This window comes from Bactrocera dorsalis, unplaced genomic scaffold (genome assembly GCF_023373825.1).
Source record: "Bactrocera dorsalis isolate Fly_Bdor unplaced genomic scaffold, ASM2337382v1 BdCtg011, whole genome shotgun sequence".
NCBI classification, from domain to species: Eukaryota; Metazoa; Arthropoda; class Insecta; order Diptera; family Tephritidae; genus Bactrocera; species Bactrocera dorsalis.
Genome location: NW_026038062.1, coordinates 188,149 through 207,562, shown reverse-complemented (window position 1 = coordinate 207,562; position 19,414 = coordinate 188,149). Strand labels below are relative to the sequence as shown.

At 38.6% G+C, this 19,414-nt stretch overlaps 1 protein-coding gene across 14 annotated transcripts in view; it reads right to left on the bottom strand.

Moving 5' to 3' along the window:
• Positions 1 to 19,414, bottom strand: part of LOC105231571 (trithorax group protein osa) — an 89,185-nt gene that overhangs the window by 13,387 nt on the left and 56,384 nt on the right. The window contains exon 1 of one of the 14 annotated variants that reach the window (XM_049461168.1): positions 3,767 to 4,213. The exons of 11 other annotated variants lie outside the window; for them this stretch is intronic. Coding sequence is in view for 1 of the 3 variants with exons in the window: in XM_049461167.1 (XP_049317124.1) it covers positions 43 to 87 (45 nt within the window). In the remaining 2 variants the exon portion in view is untranslated. Of the gene's footprint in view, positions 1 to 42; positions 3,025 to 3,045; positions 3,067 to 3,766; positions 4,214 to 19,414 lie in introns of those variants that run through there. 2 more of the 14 variants (XM_049461169.1, XM_049461167.1) reach the window with 2 other exon arrangements.

Genomic DNA, 19,414 nt, shown 5'->3' with positions numbered 1-19,414 from the left:
AGGTGAGTTATAAAGATTTCCAATATGAAACGGATACTATACTTTGTACAAACTTTCAAAATGTTCCCAAGGCAGTATTTTATTCATGTTTCTCCCGCGTTTTATTCAATTTTTTTTTATTTTATTATTGTGTTGTTTCGTAGGTTTATTCTTCTTCTATGTATTTTTCTATTGAATTTTGTTTTTGTCAACAATTCTTATTCAGAATAATAAAGTTTTTTTCTCGAGTTGGTTTTTCGCCCGAAAACCGTATTTCATTGCTGTCATTTCATATAAAATTTTGAATTAAAAAAAATCTTTTTCATAGAAACTATTTTGCTACAAAGTGAAAATTACAGAAACAAGTGGTTGCAACGTCAAGATAATGCACCGGCATAATAGCGATGAGGGTTTTATTAATGAGTAGCAGAGGTTGGTACAATATAAGCTAATAATCACAAACTTTTGTTTCAATTAAATAAAAATTGATTGTCCAAACTATAAACTATATTTTGGCGCACAATTATCTAGTTGCTAAATTCACAATTTTGAGAAGATTACGAAAGTATATTAGCAAAAACGGTTTATATCACGGCCGAAAGTCAATAGAAGCCGGCAGTACACAAACAAAGCCATAAAACAACAATAAAAAGGGGTAAGTAAAGATGTTTGAAAGTACAAATGTTTCCGAATACATATGCACATATAAAATTCAATTGGTTTTCCACTAATCGTAGGGACACCTATACGAACTCTAACAACTACGAACACCGTAAAAGCAATACAAGTGATTTCGTAAAATGAACAATTGTTTGCGTGTCTTCAAGTTTAAGCAGTGATTTGATTTGGAACAGATATAAATAACACACAAACACAAATGCATTTATTCAAAATTACCTAAAAAAGAAACAGTAATCGCGTAACCTTCAGATAAAAATGCCGGCCGGCACAATCTGTATTTTTTTCTGACATTTTTGTATTATAATTAGATTGATAAGTATTCACGAATGCGAAATAAGCATCATGTACGCGTAAGTATCTACAAACACATATTCGAACCAAAATGTACAAAGTAATGTGTAAGCAAACTATAAAAGCGGGCATCATAAATGTATTTGAAAGCACATCGGAGTCAGTTATTACAAGGCAATTAATTGCAAAGAAAAGCATAGATGTAATATTCGCAAAAGTAAGCATCAGTGGTAGTGAAAATATTATGTATGTACATACATATGTATGTCATTCATGCAATGGCAATGTGTCTGAGGTATCCGAGAGGTGCGCCAAGTCAATCAAACTATTTGATTGTTTGGTTTTTCCATCTTGAAGTGACCATGACTTCGACAGTTCTGGCTGATATGTCACTTAGTATGGTGGTTGTTGCTTTCGTCAAGTCATAAATCATAACAAGGAATGCAGAGCAACAACATGAATAAATGGCAAAAGACGCTGATGACGTTACAGGAAATATATCGAAAATAAAAAAGATGTAAAATCAGTGATCATTGTTTGAATAACTTTACAAATATGTATTGAAAAAAAATGCATGCAATAGTCAAGTCACTTACAAAAAGAACATCGCAAGCACTTAGTGCCGTTTATTAATATTTTCTTATTGATTTAGAAACATACAAAAATAACAAGGACCTCCATTTAGATGGGTGAGCAGTTTTAATTGCCCGACATAAAAAATGGTGTTTTGCGATGAAGAAGTTATTTGTCAAAAAACAGTTACAATTACATTAGAGAAAACTTAAAAATTTACAAAGTATAAATACGTAGACATCTATACGAATATTCATTCAATGTATTCAAAATAAATAATAAATAAGTGATTTTGGTAAAATTGACAAAAAATGCATGTATGTATATAGAGAAATAAGCTGTGCCGGCTGACTATGTGGTTCACTTACTAACGAATGAAATGCAATTATCGAATGAGTAACGGCTATGTAGAAAACGAAACACACACGTGCTAGCAACAATTTAACAGTGTAAGTAAAAAGAATGCTGACTGTTGACATACTAACTGGGCTGAAACTGACTCGATTTTCTTTGTTTTCCGTTGTAAGCTCACCGTCGTCGAAGAGATCGTTAAGCAAGCGGCGGCTTAAATAATCGAGCACGCATACTACGTTTTCATAAAAACAACATCTATGCCAACGTTGATTGGAGTTGGCGAAAGGTAAACGGCAAAATGTTGCAATGCAACACGCCTGTTGCTTCCAAACCTCTGTTGATTGTCACTCTAATTTGTGAAATTATTACATTTTCTTGCGCTACGGTTATTATTTTAGCATTTTTAAGCAACCTCGGTGGTTTGGCGGTCAGAGGGCAAAAACAATACAAACATATACAAAAAAAAAACGAAAACACGCTCACTCAGGGAGCGATAGAATTGAGTAACATTCACAAAGACTGTCGAAGACTGCAGTTATTATCAAACAACCGCGGCTAAAATCCAACAACATAATCAGCAGTCAAATCAATGAAACAATTATCATACGAATGATAAATTTGAGTTGAATTGCTGACCAACTACAATGAAAATATATATTAGCCTTATCATAACGAAAATAATATTTAGAGGTTAATATTTTTAAAATAGATATTTAAAAACAATATTTTGGAAACTTTTCTTTTTGATTATTGGAACCCCATGCTTCTGAATAAATATTAAGGCGCTCAGATTTAGTGGCTTATAAGGACGATTTTGTTCGCACTTCATAAAGTTACCGTGACTGCTGAAGTATGCATTTGCATACATATGTATCTATTATTTATATATATTTTTTTATTAATTTATGAGATTTTCACTTTTGCGACACTGTGCGAAACAACACATCAGCAGTGACCCGAAATAAGCGCGGAAAATATAAAGCGAGTCGTGACATCGAATAGGAAAGCTATGAAGTGAGCATTCGCAAAAAATATGAGTAAAAAACAATTAAAAACTAGCACTAACGACGATACATGACAAATAACTATTATTTCTAATAAATTGTGTTGAAAATTGTCGCGAAAACTTGGATAATAGTACAAAACCCGATTACTAATAAACATTACTTCGCCCTAAACCGACCGTCCAGAACGTTATATATGCACATACTACATATGTTTTGATAAATTGAGCGAATATAGCGACATGCATGTCGTTGATTTTGTCTGCTACTACTACTGACACTAAAAAATATTTGAGTATCGCAACGGTTGAAATAATTTGTATGTGCAAGCAAGTACGACGGGTAAACGAACGGGTGATGCGAAGAGCTAAAACATATAGCTAACCGATGTATACATTAATGCTTACGTTTTGTGTGATAAGTGTATTCTCGTAGAGTATATGCATCCATAGAATTAAGCGATAAAGTACGCAAAGAAACCAAAGTTGATTGGTCAAAATATTAAAAAAAAAAATGGTGAGAGAAATTATTTCGTCAATTGAGTTACTTTCTTCAAATCAACAACTAGAGAAAAATATAATATTTTCGTAAAGATATGTATGTATATGTTTAAAATCAGAAGCTTCACCCATTTTTTTCTACAAAATCTGTCAAAGCATCTGATAAAATACCCCTATAGTTATTTTGACTTAACAGTTGCACGTTACTAATTTCCTAATCACTCGCCACAACAAGCAAACTCATCCATCATGTGAGATAACTACAAATTTTATCGACAGACCTTTCGCCAAACGCCAAGCTGCAACCACTTGTTGGAGAGTTCAATAAAAAACACCAAAAAACATGCAAATATAAAATATAAAACACCATCAAATGAAACATACTTTAGAAAGATTATGTACATGACACTCCCTCTTGCGAATTTTAGTGCCCACTTCAATATCTCAAGCAATCCAAAGCAGACAACCGACCACTGCCACGGCCACTTATCACACGACCATACCAGTGCGCCAAAATACTCGACGTCGCCGTTCCCACAAGCCAACCATAAAAAACTATAAATGACAAGTCGATTAGAAAATTTTCAAACAGTCAGGGAAAAAGTAAGCCAGCAGCAGAACACAGCGCTAATAAAAATTGAACGAACAATGCGGCAGATTAACAAAAAAAAAATTAAATATACGAGGGTATGAGTGTAGGAAAAATTAAGAACTCCAGTCCGCCTCTGGCAGCGAATGTGACCAGCAAACGAACGAACAAAATAAAGGAAACGTACAACAACGTAAGAGCATTCAAACGGCTGACAACTCAAATGAATTACGAGAAATAGCGCTGGCAAACGAATGTTGCCGTAAAGAAGAATAAGCGAAGCGAACGTAAAATCTAACAAATGTACGAAATGTATTATCTGCCCACCTTCTGTGCCCTCGACAATCCCCTACTGCATGTTGTTGTTTGCACAAGCAACGTAACAACGTACTGCGGCGAGTGCGAGCGGTATCTGAGAAATGAAATTAAATGAAATAAACCAAATGATGTTTTACGACGGCAAGGCAAGAGTCAAATTGCAAAGGAGACTGCAACGAGGCGGACGAAAACATTAATGCCATATACACATACGCACATACATAAAGCAGTAAAACCGAACAAACTCAAGATTCGATTGTTGGCTGTTGTGCCGGTGGTGGAAGGAATGGTGATGATGACGGTTGCCTGACGGTTCGAGGCGGGCGAGCATTATAAATGTACGTACTTTTTACTTATGGTGTAGAGGGAACGAACGACGACGAAAACAACAATGCTGAATCGAATGGCCGTCGTCGTAGTCGGCGCAGTCGTTGTTGACGATGACAAAGGCGTGTAGATAAGAAACAGAAGCGCACACATAGCACAGAGCTCACGGCATAGAGTGAGCATGTGGAGCTCAAAAGACGAAACCCAAACTCGTAATATACCTTTATGCTGACTAAACGTTGAGTGCTGGCTCATGGCCCATGGCTTATGGCTGTTGGTTGCGTCGTGGCACGGCAGGGCACGACACGAAGCGTTGCAAAAGTGGAAGCATAATAAAAATGCGGAGGTAAAGCGGTGGTAGGTATGGTAAGCATATACCATGTATACATACCTACATAAAACTCTATATAAATCTTGGTTGGGCTAAGTGGTGTGCGGCTTCAAAGCAACTTGACAGCGATGAACGGCGGACGGTCCGACAATAGGATGGGGTAGTGGCTTTAGAATGTTTTGCATTACTTACTATATGAAGAAATGCAAAAGATAGGGCGACATCGATGTCGAGACTTCGAAAGCACAAACACTGTGGATTTGTGGGTTGAGTGCTCGGAAAGAAACATTAAATGAACAAACAGAATCGAAGTGACAGGCAGGCAAAACAAAGAAATGAATGGGAAGCAACCGGCGTGGCGCATAGATAATACGATCGACGAGAAACCAGCGAGTGACGGTGACTTGGCACATAGAAATTCAACAGAGATACAAGGAACTAACTAACCAAACAAGAATGGCCTGACTCCAGTTCGAGTATAGAACACCAGGGAATGTTTGGTTGCTTGGTTGGACTCAGCGCTGCTGTTGTTTGCTGACTGCTGCGACAACACCGATTCCGAACGATGCGGCGTTCAGCCAGCAGCCACTTTAGCGGAGGGAAAAGCTGAAAATAAAAACACACAGTATGGTGTGCAATGAAACAGACCCATCGACAACAGCGACGATGACGATAACGATAGCAGCGACACATAACATAGCAGGCAATACAAAACAAAAGACAGTAAAGCGGATTCGAATATGTATTGAAAAACAACAAAACCGAAATACTCAGAATGCTGCTAGGCACATACATAACAGAGCACAATAACACAACGTTCGTAGCAAAACCATTGAAGTGAGCTAAGCACACAAACGAGGTATGACTGCTAGTAATAATAACGCGTTCTCACAAGAAAAATATAATTTTTACTGATAGCAAAATCAGCAACAGAAGAAACCGAACACCAAAGCAAAAACAATAACAAAACAAAAGCAATAAGACTAAATACAATATTTTTTCGCTTAGAATATAAAAGCTCCAAAGAGTTTTTGAGCGTAAGCGGTCTTATGTACATACATACATATGTATCTACATATGTATAAAATGTTAGGGAATTAATATGCTAGAAAATGGGGCGAACGGTAAGATGTAGGACTCACAATCGCAACGTGGGGGTTGCGCGTTTTGCAAAATTATAACGAAGAAACGCTTATTAAAGGCGGTGGAAGGCGGGGGTGTAGGAATTGCAAGGAATGTCACCAAAGTTGCTTTTCTACGGCTGAAGGATAAAAATTTACTTTTAACTATGAAAAAAGGAAGCGAGGAAGTGTCACGATGCTTTTGCTTTTATGGTATTTAGTAGGAGCAAAGGAGGGAGGGATAGCACCATAGCAGAGGTTATCAGCACAGAAGGCAACATTGAATTGTCTTTCATAAGTTAAAAAAGAAAAGGAGTGAGCAGTGATGGTTCTACAAAGCGTCCAAACCACTTATTTGTTATTGTATTTTATGAAGGTTTACTACATTGGAGGTCGATGTGTGTTTACTTGAATGAGGTCGGTTCGGTGGCTAGTTAGTGTTGTTGTTGGAAGTTCTATTGTACTGTGCATGATGCCGACAGCAAACGAAGCGAGGATCGTTATGGGGTCAGTTTAGTCAGGCGCGTACCCAACTAGATTATTGGTCTGCATGAATTACATATGAAAAACATTTTGTAAGATGTAACAGTACTAAACTTTTGTAGTAACTTGAGCAATTCTTTGCTTATGCAAGCACAATAACTGTTTATTAGCATTATGATAATCATATTTCAAGCTATCGATGATAGTGGGTATTTAACTTATAAGGCATTCCTAGTGTGAATAGTTTGTAACTTTAAAATAACATACTAAAATTTCAAATCGTTATCTAAAATAGTTATAGAGTTAGAAGCATTTAAAGAGCCGCTTAGTTCAATGGTTCGTCCACCAGTTCATTTGTGAACGCATTTTTCTTCAAAAAAAAACCTTTTTCTAATTTCCACCAGTGACAACTCGAGAACAAATAATCCAATCAGCATGAAATATTTTTCTGCCTATTCTATACATAGTTGTAGACACATAGCTTGCCTTTTATACATCGGGGTTCGAAAACAAAAACAAATTTTAATAATCGAAAATCGCTGTTCCAATTGTTTATCAAAATATTCCCCATTAAGATCGATACACATTTGTACGGGTTCGAACCAACTGTTGAAGTACTTTTGCCACTCTGATTGAAGTATCTCCAAAACAAGCCTTTTGAAGTCATAAACCGTCTCTTCAGGTGTCGAAAAACGTTAACCTATTAGTTTATTTTTTTACGAACGAACGAAAACAAGTCATTCGTTGCCAATTCAGAACTATACGGAAGATGACTTAGCAATTCAATGTTTTTAGTGCTCAAAAATGCAGTTGTTTCAGTCGACGTGTGAATTTACTGTTCTGCGTTTTCCAATTGTAAAAAATCTCGCGAAAATGAAGAATATTTTAAATTACTGTAAACAACACAAATAGTGCTCGTATGTCAACCTTTACGATAAAATTGTGAGTTTCCAGATTGCAGCACAAATGTTGCCAAATCCCAATCAACGGTTTTCAACGCGATTCGGTATTACATTCCATATTTCCATTTGAATAACGATAATTTAACATAATAAATATATTTACAAACCTACTTCACAAGTCTTTTCTCAATCCCCTATACAGTCGGTTCTACTTAAAAAAAAAAAATCATTATTTTATGCAACAAAGTAGTAATTTAATCGAAACATCAACCCTCAGTACACTCATCTTTATCAAATTAATCAATTATTAATTGCTCCATTAACAATTCAACACTAAGCGTTTACATCAAAGAGAAACAAAATACATAATAAATTACAAACACACCTAACAATAAGAATTGTGGGGCCTACTCGCTAACAGCATGGATAACGAGGCAAAAGACACTCAAGAAGACAACGAAAAAAGTGCCAAAAGAATCAGCTGTCACAATTAGTGCCCCACAATCAACATACCACGAGCACTGTACGCACCACAACCATACACAAACACAAATGTGACAGACACCGAGGCATTCGATGTGCGAGATGCCATAATGTTGTGTAAAGGTTTTGCGCGCCAAACGCAAAAACATTAAATCACCTGCACATGCACGATCACCACCATAGCATGCGTAAAGCTCAAAAGCCAGTCCACTCACCTACAAACAGTGCTTCTGCGAACAGTTATCATATCTCTCTCTGTACTTCTAAAAGCACTTGAGAAACAAGCGCTACAAATAATAAATAAACATACAAAAACTTAGTCAGGTTGAAGCCAGAAAATAGTTTAATTAAAGCAAACGCGTGCGAGCGTCTCTGATTTGGATTTGCAAGCGATTTCAAGGGGGTTTTCGGACAGCAGGAAGTGGCGCAGAACGTGTAATAAGCATACCCCTTAACATTACCATAATGCTGACTGCACACGTATTAGTGAAGTGATTGCGGCTAAGTGGAACATGTGAAAGAAGTAAGAGTTATTGGGATTATAACCGCCAAAGGCAACAAATGCCATCAATAATGTGACCGGCCAGCCAGTCAAGCAAAGCGATTGAGTGGCAAGTATAAACGAATGAGTTTTGGCGTAGAAAAGGCTAGCGAAAGATTGAAAAACATTACTCTGTTTTATTGCCAACTTGTAAGAGCAACAGATAAGTGATTGCAGATATCATCATACAATTATTTGCATACCGACTGCTCAATAAAGGACGCAATGGCAGAAAATGGGAAAACAATAGGAGAGAATATCGAAACTCAATAGATCATGTAATATGGATGAAGGATAACGTCAAAATGACCCCAGGACTGGACATGGACTATGATTAGAAACTTTTGAAACCATGACAGACCTAAAAGTACGTAGGAATGGGAGCGATGGAACCGTTACCCGCTAAGACTAATAAAGTGGCGGTGCAACAACTACATCGGGCACATCAAAACAAGAAAGAAACAACGGAGCAAGTTGGTAGATATCTATCGAATATCGAAACGGTACGCGGCGGAATCGCTCAACTCAGAGGCGGAACTTCATCTAGAATAATGGAAAGCACTACCAAAGCGAAGAGCGCAAATAAGAATCGCAACAGTTCGGTCAGGAAAAAGAAGTCGGACCGACGTTTGGGAAGCAAAATTCGGAAGCGTTACTTTGACATACAAGCTGAGCAGGTATCATCTCTGGCAGTACGCTTGAGTAGGCCAAAAGTGTGCTGAGCGAAGATAGTGCTGGATGGGCAACCAAACAGGACGCGCTTTAAAAGTCAGTCTAGCGGCAAAGGTCACATGAGAGAGACACTCTCGGTAAAAAGCCATGTACGGGAATTATAAACCCCGGCTACAAGGAATTTTAACTAATAAATCATAAAACGTTTGCAGATTAAACTCGAGTTCCACTAGGCTTTGCTGCATTATACTCAGATACAGATGGCATAAAGAAAACACACCGACTTTTTATTTTCATATATATTATGAAAATATAATGCTGACTTAGAAAGGATTAAAGTACAAACGTAAATAAATGCGAAAGCATTGTTTTAAGTGTGTAAAAGAATTGCAACATTATGTTGTCCAGGCATTATACCCACCAACCACCTGCACTTCCGTCGGGCAAACATGCAACACAGGCTTTCTTTTGAATTACACAACGCAAGCGAGTTTTTTATTGCAAGCGGCACCTCATCTGCATGAGCTCCTTTATGCTCGGCTGCCGCCCACCAGCTCACTTGGAGTTGCGTTGAGCGTTTTTATGGGCTCAGCTGCTCGCGGAATTCTGACATTCGACTGTGTGTAGTGTGTGGGTAACGCTGCGTGCAACGCTGTTGTTGCTTTGTTCTGTGCGCTGTTTTATTAAAGCTCAGTGTTGCGTTTTATGACATCCTGCGTACCAACGCTGCTTTTTATGGCTAGATATGTGATTGCGAAGCAATGTTTTTCGGCCATTTAGTTGGATTTTAAGAAAAAAAGATATAGACATAGTCGTGTTATCTACATAAAAAGTGCTTAACGGAACGCGACTTTGCGCATGTAAAGTGAAAAATTTCCTCAGTGCGACTGTTGCTACAAATAAGACATCCCTTGAATTTAACACAATATTATGCATTTATGATATTACGTGTACATTATCTATACTAAACTCAACAACAATAGTGCACTCTGCAAACATGCCTACCCGCCAATTTAGTCTCTCGATCGAGTCAGCTGTGAGCCAATGCAGCATACCACAACAAATTACTGATTTACAAATACCCAGTGCAGCAAAATTTTAGACCACCAGCTGTTACTGCTGCCGTTGCTACATACATATGTACATATGTACGTGAATATGCTCAGCAGCTCTATTGAAATTATAGTCGGCGTAATGGCTTTGCTGACTGAATGCTGTGTCAAGCTGTGGCTAACTGCCATGCATTCCAAGCGAATGCCTCAGTCAGTTGTGGTCTCAACATGCAGCGGCATTTAGTTTCACTCAATTCAAATCTAGCTAAAATCTCCGCATAACTACTACCTCACTGCGAAGCTACAGCTGACGTGCCCCCTCCTCATTGCTGGCAAACAAGCGTGCTCGAAACTTTAATGGACCGAGATTTTTGTTTATTTTACTGTTTTTGTGTTTGCCCTATTAAAAGGGTCATTTGAATTTAATGGTGGCAGTAAGGCAGGGAGGCAAGCGAGTGAAGTGTGCAGGTTTAAGGTCTTCTCTTTCTTTGGTTGTTGTTGTTGCGTCAAAGATTTGGCATTTTATGACCGGCTTTTGTACAGGTTTACGTACATACATATGTATGTACGAGTAGACGCCAACACATGGAAACTACTGGTACAATAGTCTACACTTTGGTGTAGGTTAATCGCTCGCTATACAAAATAATTTTTTAGACAATCGTAAACATGAAAAGTGGTGAGGGAAATCATTAATGCGGTTTTTACAAAATAATGATAAGAATGAGAAAAAAAACAGATTTGGCAGAACGTAAAAATTGTTTCTCTCTTCCAGATTTCCAAATTAGCTTGGGAGGATAAGCGACTTACGGAAGTCAAGATAATTAAATGAGGTGAGGCGCTAAAAAAACGATAACTTCAACTGCAACGAAGCTATAATAAACCTCAAAGGTAAATTTCTTATAGCATAAAAGCGTATGCCAAATGTTTACCTTGTTTTTGATCGATCAGCTTTAGTGGTTCGAACTGAAAGACATGTTCGGAGGTGTAGTGCTGCCTCGGGTAATAATCTATCGAAATTACTTTATCAAATAAAATATCTACCATACAAAGACCTATATTTGATCGGTCAGTTTGTATGCCAGCTATATGTCATAGTAGTCTGATATCGACAAATTGCGCGCCAAACTTTATATAACCTGTCCAGGGCTTAACGAGAGCAGTGCAAACAAAGCAGAACAACAATGATGGTCGTAAAGTGACTGTGCAGAATACATCTACGCACACATAACTGTCATGCATGTCACAATTTATAAGTGCAGAAGTCACAGCATCTGGTACCAAACACACAACTAAAACAAAAATCTTGCTTCCGCGCTTATTTCCATTTCCAGCTAATGTCCAAGGCATCTGCAATCAACAACAACAATAGCGCAACAAATTATGTTTACCTTATCAATGGCATGCCCGACTAACAAACCTTTCAGCTGTTGTCCTACTCTGTGCGGCTATTATTAGCAGCAAAGGCAATTTCGCGCCAACAAATACACGTCGACAACAAAAGCAAGTGGAATGCACACACTCTGTCAATCAAGTGCCGCTATGCTTATGTGGTTACCGGTATGCGTTTGCCTCTGGTGTGCCACGGAAGTGACAGCAGCCGGTCGAGCAGACAGAGCTTTTAAATGGCAATACACAAAGCAGTAAATGGCAAATGGTCGATGGTTCGACGAGCAATGCAAGAGGAAAAGGTACGTTCTTTAGCCAACAGCGAAAACATCACTAACAGAACATGAGTGTGTGTGTATGCGGATTGTGAGCGGAGTTAAAATTGAAAAAAAAAAACGTATTTTCACCTTTGTCAGTAAATTACCAGCTTCAAAGTCTCAGTTGCTCCGGTGGCGGGGGAACATGCACGCGTGGAAAGAAAATGCGGATATTAGCAATAAAATTGCAGCTGTGTGACATTCGAGGCGACTTAATTGAGAGGATGTAGAATTAAAAGCAACGTTGTAGTAGCTCTCGCCGGAAACCAGAATATATTCCTTTACACAGTAAATTGTCTAAAGACAATGACACAAAAATAAAATACCACACAACTCTCTGATTCGATCTAATGGCACCAAAAAGGAAAATAGTACAACCAGAACATAATAAAGTTTATAAGCAGATTTTGAGTGTTTTGTAAAAGCCCTTCTTAGTTATTGGAAAATGACAAGTGTCTTTGAGGATTTTTGTGTTTTTGTTAAAATGACTCGATAATAAAAGTTGTTCCAGTGGAAGATTTACGTCATATAAACACGTTTTTTTGGTGCTGTTAACTATTTCGTTTTTTGTTGGAAAACGTGCATTAATAGTAATTTCGAGCTTTCACCGTAACAGTTGAATAGTGTGAAGCTTACACAATTGTTTAAAAATTTGAAAAGCTCGACTTACTGTTAAAATTCAGCTTCCGTCATCATTTAAAAGCTTCAACATGTTTAATAGTGCTTTTTCTATTAGCTTTCAGTGATTAAATATTATTTTTATAAACAACTCATTCTGAAAGTTTATATAATTACGTTATGCACGCCTTGACTTCGCTTTACCGCTTATATACCGATTTTCTTCAATGATTTGCTTACTTTCATCAACCGTTATAGCAAGCGGACGGAAGTTTTAAGTTTTTATACTTAATACTAATACTCAATGATACTTTCAAATATTCATTAGTGGGTTACCATGAATTATTGAAATTTAAAAACCGGGCAAAAGCAATGCACAGTCGCAAAAGTAAAGCATAACGAAGAGCATGTCACGTGTGAAGAATTTAAGAAAAAAGAAAAAAGGATTCACAATAGTTTCGTGGTGCCACAACATTGGCGGCAAATAATGGCAAACTTTTGTGCGTAACACCTACATAACAACCCCGCAAGTCAGCCTTCATTTTTTTCAGCAAGCTCTCAGCAATGCACTTCAAGTTAGTAAAATTCGAGCGTTGCTACTGCAAACCAACAACTAATAACTATGTATGCACATACATATAAAGTAGCAACTTTGTTGCCGCCACACAACTTTGCAGCAACACTTCTGAGCTTTTATTTCCATTTCACGCCACTTATGACACAAGCACATACATACATACATAACATTTGTGGGGGTGCATTGTACACTTAAAACGTGCCACATGCCAGTAAATACCCCAACTTTGCGCCATTCTCCAGTAGCATTTCAGGGTAGGATGTGGCTTATACAAACGCTCAAAAAGCAGTTTTGCTCAAGTCTAAAAAAAAAAAAACTGAAACAACAGCGACTACAGCAACTCTGCTTTTACGGTTTCAGTTTTTGCACTGGTGCCGCAGAAAACTTTGCCATGTGGCAGGCTTGGTACAAATTGGCTGAAACCCTTGGCGCTTTCCTATAAAGAATTTTTTTAAATATATTATATAAAAAACCGCTTGCAAAAAGTACGTTGAGTAGAGGTCGCAAAAGAAATTCTTAACAAAGTAGCTGAGAATAAAGATTTGAATAAGTCCAGGACGGGTGTTTTTTTTACTATATTGCAACAAAAAATGTAAATGTTCCCAGTACAGAGCCCTGGAATTCAATCCACTTAGGTAGAATATACGCGATTTAGGTTCGAGCCTTCAAGTGGAAAGCAGTTATGACGAACTTTGCCAAAAAGTATCGCGTATTTTGTATTGAGTGTTTAATTTTTCAATAATATCTGGTTTGTCCCCTTCAAAGTAATTACCCTAGATATATTGTATAGTTATGTCAGCGATTTTTCCAATACTCAAAGCACTTAAAAGTACTTTTTAAAGCAATAAACAAGATACTCTTTCGATGCAGTTTTTATCTCCTCAATCATATGGTGGTCTTTTCATAAGCCAAAAAAAGTCGGCGCACTTTTTTGGTCTCGGCTCATGCGGCTGCTTCCGTTGGGAAGATTGAGCTATGGTTTTCACGTCATAACCATAACCATCGTCACCAGTTATGACCCTCTGTAGCAGATCTGGGCGTCCCGGACCGAGCAATGTCAATGCGACGATGTTATTGAAAATCGAAACCGATGCTTTCTGTACAATCGTAGAAAATCAATATTCCTTGATTTTAAATACATACATACATAGATACCCATCGCTTCACTTTTCAGACATCTAACTATCCAAATTCTGTATGTATTTCATTTCATAATTCAAACGATTACGTACCACATGATTTTTCTAGTTTGTATAAATTAAAATCATATGTGTATTGTCCTCAAAATCTCTCCCTAACTTCAACCAGCAGCATAACACCCTTTTGAAACATAAGAAAATAGAAGGAATTTGAATTCTTGACATTGCGTAGTATTCCAAAGACGTCGATCCAAAGTAAACAACCATCCCTATCCCTCCCCTATTCATGTTTAAACATTACAAAAGTTCCTTTAACGCCTGAAATTGAATTGAATTTTATGTGCGACAAGCGACTAAAGTTGAAACCACTATATACATACATATATATATGTATATGCAACAACAGAGCCGATGTACGAACGAAATAATCAAGCCAAAGCATTAAGTCGTAGAACTGTGGAGCCAGCCTGCAAAAGCCCCAGAGTCCGCAACAACAGCAAACAGCTATTGCACTCTGCATTCACTGAAAGCGAAGAAGCGAACGTACGAATGAAAGAGTAAAAAACAGGCAAAACGGGAGCAGGGAGTGTCGGCACGTAATGGCATGTAGCGCAAATAATGCTCGAAATCGCTACAACGACTAAGTTCGTTCGCTCAACACTCGACCGAAACCATTGCTTGGCTGGTTCGATTCTCTGTCGTGCCATTTTCACCGACACACTGACTATCCGTCCGACCGTCCAACAAACCAACAGACTAACTCTGCTCCACCACTTCATCGTTATGCCGTGCTGTGCTCATTCACACATTGCGCTGCGACATTTGTTTGTCGGGCGACTCGGGGTTTTTCAACAGTTGAAATTGTTGTTGGCTGGTGTGCTTAGCTCGTCATTCGTTTGCTGATGCCGCTGCTACTGAGCACACACAAAGTTGTTGGTTGTTTGCCTGACGCCCTGAGTTGGCGAACTGGCTGGGCTGGCGGCTCTGACTAACTGCTGTTCTGCTGTTGCTCATTGCTGACGATGAATACAATGACTGCTGACTGGTGAGACTGCCACTGCCGCAACTTGGTTGCTGTTGTTGCTGCTGGTGTACGGGAGGCAAGCGATTTTTGCGACCGAAACTCAAAATGTGTATGTGAATTGGTACGGCAACTAGCTAGCTAGCCAGCCAGCCAACCAACAAGCAAGCAAGCAAAGCGAAATGAGTTGGTTGGAAATGTTAGCTCTGGCTGACTAGCTATATACTCGTAGCTAGCTGCTACGTTGCTTGGCTGTTTGGCTCACTGAATTCATCGTACACACCGGCCCGACTACAAAGCACTCCGTTGTGTCGGGCACTAGCACAGTCAGCAGCAGCAATCAACGGCAACAACAACAATTACAACGACAACTAAATGGCACGGCGGCAATAATCGCAACGGCGCTGAAACTGACGTGAGCACTAACTTTTCTGCCTTTAGTGCTAGCACTGCGGCTGATGACTATGACTACATATCGTTGGCGTGACGACAGAGAGACGAGCGTGGGGCGTCAGGCAGCGCCGCGGCAATGGGGATTGTAGTAACTAGACGGCGGGCACACATACAGCAGAGCACAGCGAACGAACACATGAACGAGCCAGCGAGTTCGCATTAAATGAGTCGAAGCGAAAACACAAAAAACACTCACAAACACACATACTTTCATTCGCCCTCGTATACAACACAAATGAATTCTTGTCGCCATTGCCGCTGCCGTCGTTTTGATGATCAAAGTACGGCATTTGTCTATGTGTGTATGCGTGTGTTATGGGGCGAAGGGGCGCAGTGGAGCAAGTAGTTATGGCGGCAAATGAAAAACGACAGCATCGTTGTTGGCACACTTGGCAAACATGCGCACCGATTTAAGAGAGAGGGGGGCATATTGGATGGAGACTACAGTGCGGTTGGCAATTGGAGAGTACAGACAGGCGAGTGGGACGAAATATAAAGTGAACGCTGGTGCGCACATTTCGCATTCGCACTCGACTGAACTGAAACCGAGTTGAACGTTAAAGCAAAATGAAATGAACCGACCTCAACTTGAACAAGTCGGACAGAAAAAAACAACATGGAATGTAAAAGCTTCACCAACAACATAAATTAAAGGAAAAAAAAAAACGATCAAATTAATAAAACACATGAAAAAATGTCCGTTACAACAGCAAAGTAGGAGAAAATCAGGCAGCAACTAAGTGCATAGTATATTGCCTGAGAGGAGTGGAGGATCTTTGATCCAAACTGCTACAATGTGGCGTTTAAGTCCCAAATCAGAAACTTCATAATGAAAAAGTATTACGTATGATAAGAGGTAACATGCGATAGCGGGGTGGATAGTTAGTTTGCCAAATTGAATTGGAATTAAATAATGCGGTACGTTGTGGGTGCTCCAATGTTTTTGAGTCGCAAGTAATCACTTTTTTAGCTTCGCACACTTTTGCAGAAAAAATGAGAGTAGCCTGTGGGTTATTGCAGGGAAATGAAGCTATCGTAATTTCATTTAAAAAATGGATTAAAGCAGAGTTTTTAAGTATTTGCAGACTATTGGGCTAAATAATGGCAAGACTGCTGTTACATTGATTTTAAAAACATAGAATCTGTGTTTATGAAACAAAACGTTATGTGAACTGTCGAAGTTAGAAAGTAATTTTTTTTAATTAAACAAAAAAAAGTGTATCTCAAATATCTATAGGAAAAAATTTGTATAATAAAGAGCGAGAATGAGATCGTTCGATGTAAATATCGAATATGGTATTAAAACTTAAAACAAGGTATAACTCGCATACGGTTGGTAAACGCTCCTAGCTAGAACAACCAAAGTGATCTATGTGAAGACGCAGGAACGCAGGAACCGATTAAACTTTACTATGTTTTTTTATAAGTTACGATCCAGAAAAGTATCTAATATTCCAACACAAAATGAAATGAACAACTTTTAAAACCACAAAAATGTCTGACCAAAAGCGTAAAAATTATGAACTGCAAAATTTTATGCTCTTACCTAAAAACAAGCAAACAAATACACCACTAACAACATCTGTTTGAAACGCGTGAAGTATTGAAAGGAATTCAATGAACAAAAAGCGAATTTTTAACGGCGATAAGAAGAGCAATGTAAAAAAGAAAGAAAAATAAGTCAGCTACTACTTTGAAAGCTCAATGGCTGGATGACACGATACCGCGGACAAAAACAAAATATAATACCACACATAGTCTCTTTGCAACAATGTTGCAACAGTAACAGCAACTACAACTGCCAGCAATGCCAACTAAGTAACACTCAGAGTATGTAGTTATGTATAGGGTGATTTTTTAAGAGCTTGATAACTTTTTTAAAAAAAAAAACGCATAAAATTTGCAAAATCTCATCGGTTCTTTATTTGAAACGTTAGATTGGTTCATGACATTTACTTTTTGAAGATAATTTCATTTAAATGTTGACCGCGGCTGCGTCTTAGGTGGTCCATTCGGAAAGTCCAATTTTGGGCAACTTTTTCGAGCATTTCGGCCGGAATAGCCCGAATTTCTTCGGAAATGTTGTCTTCCAAAGCTGGAATAGTTGCTGGCTTATTTCTGTAGACTTTAGACTTGACGTAGCCCCACAAAAAATAGTCTAAAGGCGTTAAATCGCATGATCTTGGTGGCCAACTTACGGGTCCATTTCTTGAGATGAATTGTTGTCCGAAGTTTTCCCTCAAAATGGCCATAGAATCGCGAGCTGTGTGGCATGTAGCGCCATTTTGTTGAAACCACATGTCAACCAAGTTCAGTTCTTCCATTTTTGGCAACAAAAAGTTTGTTAGCATCGAACGATAGCGATCGCCATTCACCGTAACGTTGCGTCCAACAGCATCTTTGAAAAAATACGGTCCAATGATTCCACCAGCGTACAAACCACACCAAACAGTGCATTTTTCGGGATGCATGGGCAGTTCTTGAACGGCTTCTGGTTGCTCTTCACCCCAAATGCGGCAATTTTGCTTATTTACGTAGCCATTCAACCAGAAATGAGCCTCATCGCTGAACAAAATTTGTCGATAAAAAATTTTCGAACCGAACACTGATTTTGGTAATAAAATTCAATGATTTGCAAACGTTGCTCGTTAGTAAGTCTATTCATGATGAAATGTCAAAGCATACTGAGCATCTTTCTCTTTGACACCATGTCTGAAATCCCACGTGATCTGTCAAATACTAATGCATGAAAATCCTAACCTCAAAAAAATCACCCGTTAGTACTGCTTCGCTACTGTGGCTCGGAACTACCAGAATCGCGCCTTCAGCTGATGTTGCCGATGACGATGATGATGGCGATACTCTAGGAATTGCCAACGCGCAAGCACATTCACCCAAGTAAACACTGTGCTGTGCTGATGAAGCAACCCGTGGAACAACCAAGCAGCTAGTAACAATGTCATTTTCAATAGCGGCTAAAAAGCGAGGTATGCGAGTGACAAACCGAGTGCCAGAAACATAAAAAGCAAAAGTTATTTGCGCGCGCTGTCATCTGAATTTCCAAAGCCATTTGACGACTGTATCGACTAGTTTTAGTGCATGCAACGACGCCATACACAACGCAATATCAACAGCAACAATGCAATGCGTGTTTGCTTTATTTCAGTATTCAGCTGGAATTTGTGTGCCGCCGCTGTTCAGTGATTTGTGAGTTGCTGAAATTGAAGTGGCATAGTCGAATGTATTATGCTGGTAGTGGTCGTGCTTCGTAGCCATACTCAATTAGGTGGCGTGGGTGGCCCCTTCAAGTGCAATGGTGGGGGAATACGAGCGGCGGGGCCTGCAATTTAAATAATTATGCGCCAATAATTGTGAATTGGGTGTACATACAAGTATACAGCAACGATATGGTATATAACATTATTCATATGTTTATACATCCAGTCTCTTTTTAAGCATTTCGACATCTCTCGAACATTGATATACGATCTATTACATCCTGTTCAGGACATAATGAGGTTATCTAAAGGAAGTGTATGCCACATATGTATACTTGCCAGAACTCTGACAGAAATTGCATACGGCGATTTATCAACATAATATACATTCCGTATAAAAACTTGATTTAAAAATATCAAAACAAATAAACATTTCTCAGAATTCCTATATACACTTAAATTTATTTACCACTTTGCGCTG